This window comes from Lissotriton vulgaris, chromosome 5 (genome assembly GCF_964263255.1).
Source record: "Lissotriton vulgaris chromosome 5, aLisVul1.2, whole genome shotgun sequence".
Taxonomy (NCBI): Eukaryota; Metazoa; Chordata; class Amphibia; order Caudata; family Salamandridae; genus Lissotriton; species Lissotriton vulgaris.
In genome coordinates this window covers 1,257,278,949-1,257,295,913 of record NC_141693.1, presented here as the reverse complement: position 1 = coordinate 1,257,295,913, position 16,965 = coordinate 1,257,278,949, and the positions used below count along the sequence as shown (strand labels likewise).

The following is a 16,965-nucleotide window of genomic DNA, read 5'->3' as shown; positions in this document are numbered from 1 at the left end:
GAAACATGCATGTTTGAGGAGATTCCAGATGATGTAATGCTGGAAGTTTTATTGAACTATGAAAATTCTGACCAATAAATTTGTATTTAATCAAAATAAATAAATAAATTAAAAAAAAAAACAACAAAACGAACAATCAATTAACATACAATATTTGAAAAGTCTATAATTCTTTTTCTCTCATAGTACACTCCCCGGGCCGCTTACCGGTTCGCGAACCGGGAGCTTCCCACGCAAAAAAATAAAAAATAAAAAATAAATGTTTTGCCCCGCAGGGCCCTTTTAAAACCTCCTCATCAAACCTAGGGGGTCAGGGAGGATCTACTATGCCCCCTTATGGTCATTTCCCCCTTTGTTTTGGCCTCCTCTTGTATCTCGATCCTACCGAGAGACAAGATGGCGGCCGCTACGGACTGTTTAGAATGTTTACAGACACCGGAGAGCCAATCAGCTTCGCTTCGCAAAGCTCCGTAACGCGAAAAGTACGCAAACCGGAGCGCTGTCACAGATATATATCTTTTTTTGAACGTTAATTTCTCAAAATCCACTGGAGCACATATATTGAGACCTAGCAAAGGCACATCGGGCTAACAGTCCCTACAATTTTGCCAAGTTTCGTGCAAATCCATTCAGCCATTCGGGCTAAAAGTGAGGCCAACCGCACTATGGCAATTAACATGGGAAAAACGCATTTTGGGACCCCCCTTTTATCTCAGCCCCCCCTTGACAAACACCCCCCAAATTTTCAGGGGCTGCTCAGAAACAAAATGTGCCATTTTCCTGAAAATTTCAGCCAATTCCGTCCACAAACGCCAAAGTTATTAGACATAGAATTTTCAAAAGTCCCATAGGGAAAAAATCCTAACTATATATACCTACTGGCGACCGCCAGTAGGTAATATACACACACACATATATATATGTATATATATATATATGTGTATATATATATATATATGTATATATATATATATATATATATATATATATATATATATATATATATATATATATATATATATATATATATATATATATATATATCCTGTTGTCAGTGTCCAGGACTAGGACTAGGCAACTTCAGAAATGTGACTTGTGGTCACGGTAAGTGTGCAAGTCTGAGTTCAATTCACCGACATAATTTATTGTCAGAACCTGGATTAGTATCATGGTTCATTGCCTTGGATTAGAGACATGGTGCATGGCCCTGAATTAAAGTCATGCTTCATTACCCTGGATTAGAGTCATAGTTAACTGTATATGAAGGGTCTAGTCTTAGGCCAGCACACAGACCATAATTCATGTATATCAAACCGTCCATTGTTTGTCCTACATGCAAACTATAAGCCGCATATGTGAAATGATCAAGTATTTTGACTGCACATGGTCCTGAACTCACATGTATGATAAGTCCAGTCTGAGAACTGCAGACTGACTACAAGTGACAGATATGAAAAGGTCCAATCTGAGACCCACACATTGAGCATAAGTCACACACCTAAAAAGGTTCCACTCCTTTACTGGACCTGACCACAGGCCACATGTATGAGCTTTTCCAATAACAGATCTGCACATTTGCAACACATTACATCTATCAAAACATCCAGTCCTAGAACAGTACCCTGACCACAAGACATATTTATGAAAATGTACATTGCTTGACTGTGAACTGATCACAGGTCACATATATAAAAAGGTTTAAACCTTGACCTGCATACTGACCAGAGTCTACGTATAAGAAGGACATCCTGTGTTATGCATGCACACTCTCTACTGTTCATCTTTGTGGGAAGTGTGGTCTCAAGCCTGCAAAGTAGCTACAATTCATTGTATAGTAAATGCAAAACATAGTTATTGGCCTGCACAATGGCCTTCTACAGGTAGAATTATTAAATCAGTCTACAAGGGAACTGTTTTATGCTCTTGCTCCATTTATGTGTTTTTTCACAAACAACTCGCCAGTGTTTTTTGAGGAAGCTTCCCACGAGCGCCACCATCCTCTAGCCTTTTTTTTTATACATCCCGCCCTCAAAACAATTTAAAAGTACACCATGACCCTCCCTGTCCATTATATTCTTTTTGAAAGATTCTATAGTGTCTTAAAAATATATCACAAGCCTAATGATCTTGACCACAAGACTAAGCATGCGGAGGTCGTATCACAAGGCTAGCTTCCAAGTCATTCCTTTGTTAAGAGTGCAGATAAGAAAGAGTTTGAACGGTCCAAAGTCACATGTCGCATTCTTTCATGCACAAATCATGGCCTTTTGTATTCAAGCCTACTCAACAACAAGCATTTGCAATTTGCATTTGCAATTTGCATTTGTATTCAAGCCTACTCAACAACAAGCATTTGCAATACAATCGGTCCCGCCTTTAGTACCTTATATGTATTGAGCTATACAGCACATTAGCCTGGGTGCTGAAACATCTATTGTTCTTTAACATGGGAAATAAGCACCAAACTGCGTGACACGTCAGGAATGGGAACACATGGAGAGAAATATTGCCTCATCTCATCGTGATTTTCTCATCGTAAACTTTTACTTCAAGGCAAATAGGTACAGTTGAGGGCCAATGGTTTGTCCAAGGATTAAACCTGTGATGTCATCAATAGTCTCAGAGACTGCATGATGTCACATCCTCTGCCCCTCAAAAGTTGGTAAATTGACGCCAATCCTCACCTCAACTCTTTTGAGAAAGAGCCTCAGCCATCTATTGCTGTTGATCTTTTCTAGCACCCTCCGACTTCCATCTCATTCCTACATTTTTTGCCTCATGCGTTGCATTTTCTTAACCGAGTGAGATCAGATCACCGTGCAAGGCGACAGAAACACCCAGGACCATTGCAGGAAAGGATCCACCACAACTCTTAGCTCCACGCCACGTGCGTCGCCTCTACCATCCCCCCCAATAAGAGGGCTGCACTGTTTAATTTACCATTAATAATAAAACATGCATTTTGTGCATTTTCCAATTAAAACCACCTCACAAGAAATGAAGGCTCAGGAATCCATTAGCTGTGATAATTCTGCAGGTGCTGAAGGGAGACCATGCTCCATCACTACAAATAATTATTGCTTTTGGTTATTTGCGGAGGAATTCGAGTTTTTTCTTAATTTTCAGCTGTGTTTTCTGTAAAGAGGATGGGAAGGGGGTGAACTGTGGACTCTGGTATCTGTATTCATGAATAATTTTTAAGTGGTTTTGGAGCTGAAATTTCAAAATATCCAGGAGGTGCGGTTTGTCTCTTAACTATTCGGAGGTCTGATTGGGTTTTGAGACCACTGTGAAATTGGAGGGCTCAAAATGAATTCCACACACAGCAAGGACACTAAACACAACAGCGGCAGCACAAGCGCAGCATTAAAATTAATTTTGCGCATATACTACTACAGAGTCAACTTTTTTAGAGCAGCACTATACCTACTAGTCTATTGTCTTCTGTCACAGCTGACTTTCTGTCTGACTGTATCTCAAGACTCAACGACGAGTGAGTGAAGTGTCGGAGTCGGACGTCTGCTGCTCAGCTGCCTGCACGCACGTGGCGACGACTCGACCAGCAACTAAAAGTACAGTGGAAAGAGAAACTACTGAAAAGTGAAAACGTCACGGTGTGCGCGCATCCCGAATGGCCAATCACTGCATGGCTTCACATGCTGAAGTCACACAGTGATTGGCCATAATATGCAGTCAGTGCTGAGGCAGTGTGCCAGCCACCACCACCCATGTGCGGCATCCAATAATGGATTGCCTGCCCTTATGCGCGGTGGACCAGCCAATCCTGGCGCTGAATGCAGTGCCAGGATTGGCTAGGGGGGCACACTGACTACTCGCCCTCTGGCGCCTTTGAAACCCCGGGGCCCGGCTAAAGCAGCACCCCGGCCCCTTCGGTTCCTCTCAGGGGAACTTCACTGTCAGCCTTGTAACCCGCATGCTTGGGCTAGTTACAGCCTAAAAATCCTCATGCGCAGACAGTACTGCTGCTGGCCTGCTGCAGACTCAGACTGTCACTCAAGCTGGCCAGCCCCACCACCTGCGCACTCCGCAGCATTCCATCGGGTGTGTCCCGGTCCTGGACTGAAGCGCTGCGCTGCAGCACTTTATTATTTGTAATTCGTGAGAATTATTTCTAAAATATTGGAGGTGCTGGCTGCTCTTGTCACGGTGCATCCAGGCTTAGTAGGGCTACACCCCTACGCCCGAATGGGCGCACCGCTGCTGGCCACTGGCTAACAGGAAGGGGTCCCCAGGGGACCCCTTCCCCTTTGTGAGTCTGTGCAAAAATGTAAGAGCAGGCAGTGGTCTACTCTTAAAAAATGCAACAGAAACGTTTTCTTTTTCTTTTTTAAATGCATCCCATTTTCCTTTAAGGAAAACGGGCTGCATTTGAAAAAAAAACCTGCTTTATTTAAAAAGCAGTCCCAGATGGTGGTCTGCTGACCCCAGCAGGCCACCTTCCCTGGGGGTGCTAGCCATTCCTATTGGGGTCGCAAATAGCATCTGTCTCATGATTATTAATGAGGCAAGCAATTTGTGACCCCATTAGGAATCGCTAACAGTGTCTGTGACACTGTTGTACATTGCATTGCAAAGCGAAGCAATTTGTGAGTAGCAAATTGTAAGGGTCGTACATCTGGCCCAAAGTAGCTTACAAGTTTAAGTACACTGAAATTGGCATCAGCACGGGAGAGCAGCTAGTCAATACTGCTGTAGAGCTGTCTGTGTGAGGCTGGAAGCAAAGTCCCAGAGCAGAGGGTGAGCATCTGCAAGCAATATGGCATCCAGGGACGAGAGTGCTGAGCCTTTCTTCACTGGTAGTATTGGTGCTCAGAGAAGCCAATAAACACAACTGGTTGTGTACATAATGCTGGCCTGCCTGCGGTCGGTGGACAAGGTTTGTCGAAAATAAACAGACATCCTGGATCGTTTATGAAGCCCCAGATCGCCAATCTTTGGTCATCTTCATTAGAGAAAGCAGGGAATCAAAGCTCACAAGCGGAGAAAGAATCCCTTAAGGAATGACTATTGCAGCATTATTTCAAGAGTATGTCTAGTCCATCATTAAATAATAACGTAGTGTGTCTGCAGTCATGGCTTATATGAAAAGAAAAGGGGGAACTGTTAAAGCCTTTATGGTGGAAAAGCAAAACACCCTAAATATCAACAGCACTAATATAGCCCTCAGACTAGTGGCCACACACTATCGGAAGCACTCTGACACCTGTCACAGACTAGAAGCCATGCACTATCAACACTACTCAGACAAGTGCAGTCTGACTTTATTGACAGCGTTCTCACGCCCCCACTCACGAGTAGTCTCCACTACGGACAACAGCCTGACTGACACCACTCACAGGCTAGCAGTATCAGATAAACTGAAGCACTTTCACATGCCTCGCAAGCTACCAGTCTCATCCTTCACAAACTAGCATCTCCCACTACCAACGGCACTCTGAAACCCCTTATAGACTAACAAACATGCCTTGCTGAGAGTAATCTCATAACCTTGCCCCAAAGTCAATACGGCTGGCTGATCTTTGTGTCTCTTCATTGATTGGTGAGTTTGTGAGGGCGGTATTGTGTATGGGGAGTGGAAAAATGAGTCAATGGAAGGCTGAATAATTGATTGGGCGGAAAAATGAGAGACTAAGTGTATTGATCATAAGAGTTTGAGTGCACAGACGGATGGATGAGAAACTGCAGGGAATGAAGCATCAGCGCACTTTCAGTTATATGCTGAGCCTATTAGCTTTGCCAATGCTTGTTTTCATCTTTAAGTTTTTAACAAACCTGATGGCTACTGGTTAATTTGTTCCGCTGGGAATGTATGTGCGGTGTAGCCTGCTGAAAAGGGCTGTCGGTGGGCGACCGGTCTGTCACAGCAATTGATGGGGTTTATCACTATTGTTGGATGTATGTTATATGTCTTGCCAAATATATTTTGCTTTATGTTTGTGACTATTCTTCTTGTGGTTAGATGTCAGATAATAGTTGATCATAGAGCATATCTAAACAACGTTTTATGAAGTTGGTATGTGTTGTAATCTCTTCCAGTTCAATGTATTACGTTGTTGTTATCTTCCTTGGTGACATATGTTAATGGTATGCTCCCATTTCCCCCCTCCCTCCGCAACGGGCATTGTTTGTCCCGTGGAATGTTGGTAGGGCGCTTGACTTAGAACGTTCACTGAGGCAAGCGGAGTGCGAGAGACCAGATGCGAATAAACACAGCTCTTCAAGATTCATCGTGTGGCTGTCATTCCTTCTAACAAATTGGCGACGGGGCTGCGCGGGGGGAAGATCTGGTCTTCCCCCGTTCATTCAGCACTGCCGTGAACCACAACGCCTGTCAAGTAACTGTGAGTCTTCCGAGGAATTGCGAACTGTGCTTTGCTTACGAGTTATCTTTGAGCCAGCGTTCCCTTTTGTTCCTCGTGGCTTTTCACTCGTTCCTGGAGAAGTTACGTGCTTTTTCAGCACAGGCGTTTAATGTTTATTGTCGCGCTTTTGACATTTGCGCGTAATTGACTTTGTCATTGTGTTCCGCTGCGATCCTAAGTGGAATCCTTCCCGACGGATATTTATTTTGCTGATTCTAGCGCTATTCCGTTGCAGTGGAAGACTAATTGAGGTCGGCGCTTCACAGCGAGCGTATCACGCTACGTTAGCCTGAAGGAGCTGTCGTTTAAGGGGCACTGGTTAAGTTAGTGCGCGCCATCTGTCACCACAATTGCTTCATTTCAAGCATATGTTCCGCTTGTAGCTTTCCCTGGGTGACAAATAGGCTGTCATAACGCCACCTCCGGTCACAAGGCGCTTGCACCAGGTCGGGTGTATGAGGAACACCAAGCCTTTTATGTAGTGTGACAGCCAGTGTGGGAGCCAAGTATATCTACAGCCCGACTTTATGTGGCGTTGGAAGCATAAGTCTCGAGCCTGCTCCGGTGATTTGGAGTTGGTGTTTCCTCACGCTGACAAGCACAGCTTTACATCCGAAGCTTGTCAGAGTGTGCAGCGTGCTTCACGCTATTAAAGATATAACGACAGTCCGACTTTTCCGGTAATTTGGAGTTGGTATTTCCTCACGCTGACAAGCACAGCTTTACACACGGAGCTTGTCAGAGTGTGCTGTGCGCTTCACGCTGTTGAAAGATTTTCAACGTTACAAGGCAATTACTTCAAGAGCTTGTTGTGCGTGCACGCTGACAAGCACAGCATTCATCGTGTCAATAATTGGTGCATGTCACGCTGATGGGCACAGCTTATTTAGACTAATATTGTCTTTTGACATTGTGGTACCATCTTCATCATATATATTGCCTAGAGCCATTTTAAAGTGCACTGCATAAGGAGGAGTTCTATAGAGCAATTCTTTATATAATCTTGGGGGTATAAAGTGAAATAGATTTCAATGTCTACTGCAATGTCAATGTCACAACCCCCTCCATTTCTTAATGATGATGGTGAACCTCTCACTCCATGGAAGAATTGGGAGAAAGTGTTTGAATCTTATCTGATAGCTATAGGAGGCAACAGGTTTTCATCAGAAAGGAAGTTGCACATATTGTTGCACAATTTGGGTAAGCATGCTAGAGAAATGTATGATAATCTACCTGAGGTTGAGTTGGAAAATAGAGGTGGAGTAGGTGAAGGGGATGTCCCACCAGATGTTTACCGTATTGCTTTGAAAAAATTGGAAGTCCAGTTTGGAAAAAAAATTAATGTGGTATTGGAGCGACACAAATTTTTTTCAAGAAATCAAGGGAAACAAGAAAGGGTGGTGAATTACATAGCTGTCCTTAGAGGGTTGTCTTCCACCTGTGATTTTGGAAATCTCACAGATTCGCTTATCAGAGACCAGTTGGTCAGGTGCACTTCTGACAGGAAAATAAAAGAAAAGTTACTTGCTGATGCCCCTGAATTAAAGCAAGCTATCGACATAGCTAAAAGCATTGAACACACAGCATTCTGTATGAATGAGATGAAAGAGGCGGTTGAGGTAAAACAAGTATGTGATGATGAAATCCTGAAAGTGTCCAACAAACATGACAAAGGCAAATTTACGCATAAAAGTAGCACTGTCTTAAAGGAAGAGTCTCATAAGATGAAATGTTTCCGTTGTGGTAATCCTAATCACCTGGCGAATAATGTAAAATGTCCAGCAAGGGGTGCCATGTGCAGGAAATGCAACAAGAGGGGACATTTCACCAAGGTGTGCCATGATATAAAGAAAGAAATGACCCATATGATTTGGGATGATGATGAACCAAGGGAGGATATCGTATTTATGGTTAATGAATTGTTTGAATATACAGGATGTAGCTATCCAGAATGTGAAATTTTGCTTGATGGTGTGGCGTATAGTGTTTATGCGGATTCCTGTTCACCATACACTCTGATAGATGAAACCACGTTTAAGACCAGGTCAGTTGACAAAGTTTATGAAGTTTTGCCCACTGACATCAACCCTGGAGGTTATAACCATGACACCATACCTGTAGTAGGAATGATTATTATGCACATCAGTTTTAAAGATAGAGCTACTGTGGGTAAAGTGTACCTAACCAAGAAAGGGTCGTGCCTATTGGGATGGAGACATCAGAAGGACCTAGGTATAAGATTAGATCCCAACGCCTCGGAACCTGTCTATTTGATTGATCAACCCAATATCGGTAGTGAGGTGTGTGAAGAGTTCCCTGAAGTATTCTCCAGTAAGTTAGGATTGTTAAAGGGTTTCCTTCATAAAATAAAACTTAAGAAACATTGCAAGCCCACAGTACACAGAGCCAGATCAGTGCCATTGGTGGTGAGAGATTCCTTGCAAAAAGAGTTAGAAAAATTGGAGTCTTTGGGGGTGATTGAGAAGATTGAGAGTTCTGAATGGTTAGCCCCCATTGTGGTCGCTTCTAAAGGTGGTGGCAAAGGTATTCGTTTGTGTGTGGATCTCAGGGATCTCAACGCCAATATCTGGGTAGAGAGACATCCTCTCCCCAGAATAAATGAGATGCTCAGTGTGATAAAGGGGGCTAAATTTTTCAGTGTATTGGATCTCTCTGCGGCATACCACCAGGTGGCCCTCCATCCGGAGTCCAAAAACCTTACCTCTTTCATTACGCCATTCGGAGCATACCAATATAATCGTATGCCTTTCGGGTTGGCGTCCGCGGCGGCGGTTTTCCAACGCATAATGCAGCACATCCTGGAAGACCTCAGTAAGGTCCTGTGCTTCCAGGACGATATATTGATTTATGGGGACTCAGAGTGCGAGCACAACTCTATCTTAAGAGTAGTATTGTGTAAATTGAGTAAAGCAGGTTTTACCACACAAAAGGACAAATGTAAGATAGGAGTCAAATCTGTGACCTACCTTGGGCATTCTATATCCGGCGAGGGAATAAAACCAAAGACCAGTTTGGTAGATGCTGTCTCTCTTGCACCCCCTCCATCTACTAAAGAGGAGGTCAGATCTTTCCTAGGTCTGGTTGAGTACATGAGTAAGTTTGTGGAGAACTTTTCCAGTCACACAAGCAACATGAGGGAACTTTTAAAAAAAAATATCACTTTCAAGTGGAGTGAGGAGTGCGATAAGGAATTCAAGTATATCAAGTCAGCTATTGCAAGAGCACCCACATTGGGGATGTTTGATCCTAATGAAAAAACCACTCTTACTACCGATGCTAGCAGTAAGGGCTTAGGGGCATCCCTCACCCAGACCAATGGTGGATGCGAGAGGGTCATTGCATTCGCTTCCAGGACACTGAAGGATCCTGAATCCAATTACTCCACCATTGAAAGGGAAGCCTTAGCGTGTTATTGGGCCATATTCCACTTTAAGTTTTTCCTGTGGGGTATCCCTTTCACACTAAGGTCTGACCACAAACCGTTGATCCCCCTATTTTCAACTAAGAACTTGGAGAGGGCCACTCCACGCATTGCCAAATGGGTACTGGCATTACAAGGGTTCAATTTCACCATGTGTTATGTAGCTGGAGATAAAAATACCATTGCAGATTGTATGTCTAGGTTGCCCATAAAAGGTGAGGACAGTGTGAGTGAACCACCAGATGAAACTATACTTGCGGTGGAACTCCCAGCCATAAGCGAAGAGGAATGGAAGAAAGATTCTCAAGGTGACCCAGAATTAAAGGAACTGTTGAAGTTAGTTGAAAAAGGGTGGCCGGAGCACAGTAGAGATTTACCTGTGGACCTCATGCCATATTGGTCTGTGAAGGACGAAATCTCCAGCATTAATGGTCAGCTGTGGAGAGGAAACAAGGTCATTCCCCCCACTGGCATGAGAAACAGGATCATTGTGTTAGCACACGAGGGTCACCCGGGAAGGAGTATTACAAAGAGTAAAGTGAGACAACACTATTGGTTCCCAGGCATGGATGGGTTGGTAGAAAGCATGGTCAAAGATTGTGAAGCGTGTGGCAGAAGTGACAAGTCCAAAGTTGTACACAAAGCCCCCCTCATTCCCATAGGTGTTCCCAGTAAACCATGGGACAAGTTGGGAATTGACATAATAGGGCCCATGAATTTCCTTAGTGCCAACCAGAGATTCATGTTCGTAATGATAGACTACCATTCACATTGGATCAGCACCAAGTTTGTCCACTCTATAACCACTCAGGATATGATAGAGTTCCTGAAGGAAGTATTCTCTACAGAAGGTATCCCCAGCTCCTTAGTAACAGACAATGGGGTCCAATTTACATCAGAAGTCATGAAAAAGTTTTTGTCAGATTTGGCCATCTCACACATATGTACACCTCTTTACTGTCCCAAGGCTAATGGTATGGTGGAGAGGGCAAACAGGATGGTGAAGAATTCTATTCAAATGGCTGTTACTATGTGCGAACCGGTAGAGGAGGCCGTTAGAAAAACACTATGGTCTTATCATTCTGCCCCCAATGCTGTTACAGGGGTGTCTCCATTTGTTTCCCTCAAAGGGAGAAACCCTGGGTGTAAGCTTAACCCCAACTGGTTGAATGGGAGTAGCCCTGTGTGGGTGGACAGACAGTCTGTGAAAGACAAGGTGGAGCTACATCAAAAGGAATATAAAACCAAGTACGACCAGAAATGGGGAACATCCTCCAGGAAGTTTTATGTGGGTCAATGGGTGGTGGTCAAAAGACCTGCCGTGGGTCGAGCTAAGGTGCCCTCCTTCTCTAAACCTGCAAGGATACAGAAAGTGAACAATAACTCGCTGGTGTTGGAGGATGGTAGTACATGGAGTATGGATAATGTGAGTGCATGCCCAAATGTGTGCGTACCAACGGCCGTTGGTGAGCAAACCCCAGAGGAAAAGTCAGTGGACATGCAGGAAACAAGAGCGTCCAGGATGCGCCAGCCACCCGGTTGGCTTAAAGACTATGCAACATAAACATTTGTATTTTTCCCTCTCCCAGGACCTTCAACTTGAGTTGTCCCTGTACAAGGGGAGATGTGTTGTAATCTCTTCCAGTTCAATGTATTACGTTGTTGTTATCTTCCTTGGTGACATATGTTAATGGTATGCTCCCATTTCCCCCCTCCCTCCGCAACGGGCATTGTTTGTCCCGTGGAATGTTGGTAGGGCGCTTGACTTAGAACGTTCACTGAGGCAAGCGGAGTGCGAGAGACCAGATGCGAATAAACACAGCTCTTCAAGATTCATCGTGTGGCTGTCATTCCTTCTAACAGTATGTTCTGGCTACTGGTTGAACTGGAAGTATATAAAATAATGCAACAGATTATATGCCAATAAAAGACATGTACCTGCAGATTTCGGTGGGGAGGCCTCTTCGGTTTCCTGCCACTTAATAGCTTGAGTGGTGAGTCTCCAACAATAGTCATTATCTACACACAGTAAAATATTCTCAGGTTTTATGTCTGTGTGTATAATCCCACAGGCTGTATGAATAAAAGTGAGACCCTGCAGCACCTAATAAAAGAAAGGAAAATCAAATTAGAGCCCTTTGTTACCCGCTAACTAATCTAAATGGAAATCGGCATAATGGAGCCGGGAGGGACGTCAGAATGTACAAGTGAAGCAACCACATTCTACCAACTAAATCGACATATAGTGATTGTCAGTGTAAACTGTCATAAACACCTAATCAAGGAAATCATAATCAGACGTAAAGGATCAACATATTTACGATGATGATGTACCATTTTTGAATAGGCGCTAATCTATCACAATTCATTCCCCGAATGTTTCCACTGGACTGACGTATTTGCAAATACTTAGCCACCCTTCGTAACCCATTCCTCATCTCCTGGGTGTGTAAGTGCTGAATATACCATTAAGAAATAACAAACCAGTGACAGTCACACGTCAGCAGTGGGGAAAATATATTACTTAATTAATTCAAAATTGTTAGCTTATTTCCTCACAAAGGAGTATTGGGTTGTTAGCAGTATTTATTGTATCCCGAGTTTCAGCGCTGGTAGTGCTGTTGTTGGTCGGGAACGTGTACCCCGTCTGTGTGCATTCAATTGATAAATGAAAAACAATAACTTCCATAAAATATCTGTCCTTAACAATAAGTTTCAGTCTGGTAACGTTCTATCTGGTAACCTTCTTCTCGAGCTTCAATCTGAAAAGAATCATTATTGTTAGTGGACATCTTTCAGGCCCCTCAAATGAATTTTTAGAGATGGGTGGTAAGGTATAACTAGCATCCTCAACAAGTCCACAGTTCAACTCTCATCACTAGACCAACTTGGGACTGAACAGTTTTCACATGCCCAAGCATAAACTTCAGAAAGAGGGGGAAGATCACATCGGATTCATGCAGCAATGTCAATGGGACCCACCTTCAGTTGCGACATATCTTCAGGGTACACATACTAGAGGTTGGGTCTGATACTACGGTGAAGGGCTCTTTGGCATCCAGTACTGAACACAGATTGTATGGCACAACCAGAGGCTCAGATTATGCATTGTTCCTCCAACTTTGTTGCTCAGCAGCACCTCATGGCATAAATACCCCAAAGACAAAAAGACTACATGTCCCATGACTCTTCTAACTTTAAACCAATCAACAGACAATGAATTTACTCCTTGCCCAAAAAATATCCTCAAAGGAAAAGCACCCAGATAAGTGTTTTTCCTTTGTTGATTGATACTGTTGCCATTGCTACTTAGGGCCTAATTACGAGTCTGGCAGTCCGAGGACCACCAGACTAGCCACAGTGCGGCGGTGGTGGTCCAGCCACTGCCGCACCAGTAGTCTGAGAGCCATATAATTACTTTGGTGGTGGGACCACCATTTTACCGCGGCAGCTACCAGGAAGCCGCCGTTCCTTGGTAGTGGTGGTCAAGGCTTCAGTAATATGCTGGTGGTGCAGCACCAACATACATATTGCAAGTTTCAGGACCGCCAGCGGTGTCATGGAGGTCTTTAAACTTCAATAAATAAATTAAAAAATGAAAACACTGGCGGTCCTAAAACAGAGGGGGCCTGCTCATTTGCATGGGGATGCATGCAAGGGGGCACAACATGTGCTCTCTGGGTGCATGCACCCCAGATCCTGGACGGCATGGACTTTATTGTCCATGCCGTGTAGGAATATGTTTTGGAGTTCCATCACGATGCCCATTTTCAGATACACCGCACAAAAGAGCTTAACCAGCATGGCGGTCCGCTCCTGCATTGCCAAACTCATAAACAGGCACTTCTTGCGAACTGAACGCCTATCTTCTGTGGTGTAGTAAAGCACTTGGATTCTTTTAGAACACCAGAGCTGACGTATTTTCTTTTAAGAAATTGTTGCAATTTAGTTGTGGCAGCACGCCAGAGCTGCCCTGCTTGGATCTGGGTCTCTTTAACGGAGACATGTTTGTGGATGTAATACAAAGGAATTTGACGTGTCAGCTTTCTTCTACAAATAGACGGGAGTGTGCCCAAGAGAAATGCAGGTGGAACAGTAATAGTAAAGTTAGACTTCTGGTCTAAGTTAGATTTTTGGTCTAAACTTATACCAAAAGTATAACATTCGTAGTAGTAAAGTTAGACTTTTGGTCTATGTTAGACTTTTGGTCTAAACTTAGACCAAAATGGGTGTGTGAGTGTATGTGTGTGAGTGGCTGAATGGGTGTGTGAGTAGCTCTAAGGAGGAGTGAGTGGTTGTTTGAGCACTTGTTTAAGTTTGTGAATGGGTATGTGAGTGGCTGTGGATGTGTGAGTGGCCGTACGAGGTTGTATGGGGTGTGAGTGGGTGTTTGAGTGCTTATGTAGATTATGTCATCAGTGATGTCATTTGAGATTTCATCAGTGATGTCACTGACCATGTCATGAGTGATGTAATATAAGGTCTAAAGCAGTACATTGCAGAGGCGTAAAGTTATAGTTAGCTCAGGTAGGAATAACTGCTGAATTGCAATGGTTTTGTACGAGGGAACTCGGAGCCTAACTGTAACGTACCTGTAACCTTTGGTTTTTTTCCGTGAATTTCTGTTTTTTATAACTCTATTTCCTATCTATAACATCTCTGTAACCTTTATTTTTTTCAGTGAATTTCTAAGCTTTAAAAAACGATTTCCTAACTTTACCATCCCTGTAACCTTGGTTTTTGTAAGAAAATTTCTACTGGGAGCATTTGCAGAGTGGTGGAGAAAGGGGACCGGGCCTCGTATGAGCTCTTAGCATTCCAGCTGTCAGTGACTTACTGGAGGTAACAGAATTAGTTCTTGGCCCCCAAGGAGCCTCATCATACAAGGGGACTTCATCCCCCAACCGGCAGTGTGGTACTAGGTGTGTTTGCAGACTGGAGAAAGGGGACAGGGCCTCCCATGAACTCTCAGCAATCTTGTTGTGTGGGACTTACTGGAGGTAACAGGAGTGGTAGTTGGCCCCCAAGGACCTTCAGCACTAAGAGGGCTTTATCCTCCAACGAGTAATGCACCAGGAGGGGAATTTGCAGAGTGGTGGAGAAAGGGGGAAGGGCCTTCGACAATCTCTCAGCAATCCCAGTGTGTGGGACTTACTGGAGGTGACACAAGGGGTTTTAGGCCCCCAAGGGCCATCGCCAGCCAAGAGGACTTCATCCACCAACAAGTTGTATGCCAGGAGGTGCCTTTACAGAGAGGTTGAGAAAGGGAGTCGGGGCTTCGGCGACTTCCCCAGGGGCTGGCATTTTTTCTTTAGTTTTCTTTTTATTAGGGAAGGAAGTCCACTGGGCCCCCTCCCTCAGGCAGATTTCAGCTCAGAGGACCCCATCCCCCATGGCTCGTCATATTTAGAAATGGGGTGGTGGGCTAAGTGGCCCCCCTCCCTGAGCCAATTTTGGCCCTGGGGACCCAATTCCTGGGGCCTGGCCATTAGTTCTTGGTGCCCCCAGGGCACCAAGTCTCTGCTGGAACTGCGAGGAGAGATTGAAGGACCCCATGGTCCCTGCTGGCTCTCCGCCTCCTGCAGGATCTGACATTGAGTTCAGACATAGGGAGCTGCTAAACATGCCGCTCCCTGCATCTGAAAGAAATCTGCCTGTGTCCCTACTCCCTTGACAGAGGGCAGAGAAACAGACGAATGCTCCGTTTTCAGCAAGCAAGAGTCAAATACTTTATTCAGTTTTTGAAAATAAAAAACCATAAAAGTTTACAATAAATACAAATTACAATCCAAATATTGAAATACATTTTGAGAGACCAAAGTGCAATAAAATAGGGTCCCAGACATAAAAATTTGTTCCCGATCCCGGGTTAAGGCAGTATCAGAAGAGTTCATAATTAATCGTTTGAATTCATAGTTGGTCATAGTTACATGTCCAGATATTCAGGGAGGGAAACACGGGTTTATGGGATAGAAATCATGTAGATCCCATAATGATATTGGGCTGTCTCTTACTTGGGGCGGCCAAGTTTTCAAGTAAGGGACAATATTTCGATCTCTGAATCGCACAAGTACCAAATCCCCGGCAACATCTTTGGGAAGAGAGCCCAACCAACCCACCCTTCTAACGCTCCTTATTGCTCCGTATAAATTACGGGGCAGTGGCCTATTTTTTGACAGCCAGACTTTGGTTTTATTAAGTAGGTCATATTGTCTCTCAATTTTACCAGATGGAAGGGCGGGTACACCCGCGAGGATGCACACATATGGGGCCGCTTCCGGGGGTAAATGGATCGAATTAACTTTATTTAGACGTACTCTAGGTGCGGTCGGATGGGGACGAGAAACTTTTGCAGGGTATTTAACTGTTTTTTGCTCTGAAGCGCTAAGGCCAGCAAGTTGTATTTGACGGATTTTTTCCTGCACAGGTGGATTTAAACTTAAATGGGTAGGAGTTGTCTTAGGGCGATTAGATGCGTCAGTGCATTTATCAACCAGCGAGTTTAACTTAATGGCTTTCTCTATCCCAGAGAGCCTATCCCCTAAAATGGTAATTTTTTCTAACAGTGGGGCTATCATAGCGCTAACCATTTGTTTTATGAGGGGTAGTAAGTGCTGAAAGGGAGGGGGTGTTATAGCTTCAGGAAACTCTGCAATCGGTGGGATCGTTGGGGAATTAGCAAAGGATGGGGTACAGCACCGTTTTTGGGTTAGGGGGTTATTTTCACCTTGGTTAACGTCGTTTTGTTTCCTTTTCACAGATGAAACCTGAGGGAGTTCAGTACTTTGCGTGTTCGGGCTTGGGGATTTGTTTGATAATATGAGGGGGTCTAAAGGAGTAGCCATGTCTAAAGGTGTACTAGCATTTCTGGTCATGGGTGGAGTTTCCAGTGTGGCATATTTGGTTTTGCATAGAAGGTTTAACTCATCTAGCAAAGAATACGTTTGCCCAGTGCCAGCTTCACCGGTTGTGTGGTCCCCCTTGGAGGTCATGGTGGGAATGGGCTATAGGGCCGTGGAGTTTGCAGAAATCCGCAAATGTGGAAACGAAACGATTAGGTGGGGTCTTTACCTTGTGGCAAATATACCTTTATTACGTCAGCCAAAAGGGAGGTGGCCCGTCCCGTCCTTATCCGGCCTT

At 44.2% G+C, this 16,965-nt stretch overlaps 1 protein-coding gene across 1 annotated transcript in view; it reads right to left on the bottom strand.

Moving 5' to 3' along the window:
• LOC147712426 (uncharacterized) overlaps positions 1-16,965 on the bottom strand; it is a 1,115,452-nt gene that overhangs the window by 589,582 nt on the left and 508,905 nt on the right. The window contains exon 8 of the mRNA XM_086919651.1: positions 11,764-11,929. Within this exon, the coding sequence (XP_086775777.1) occupies positions 11,764-11,929 (166 nt within the window). The remainder of the gene's footprint in view (positions 1-11,763; positions 11,930-16,965) is intronic.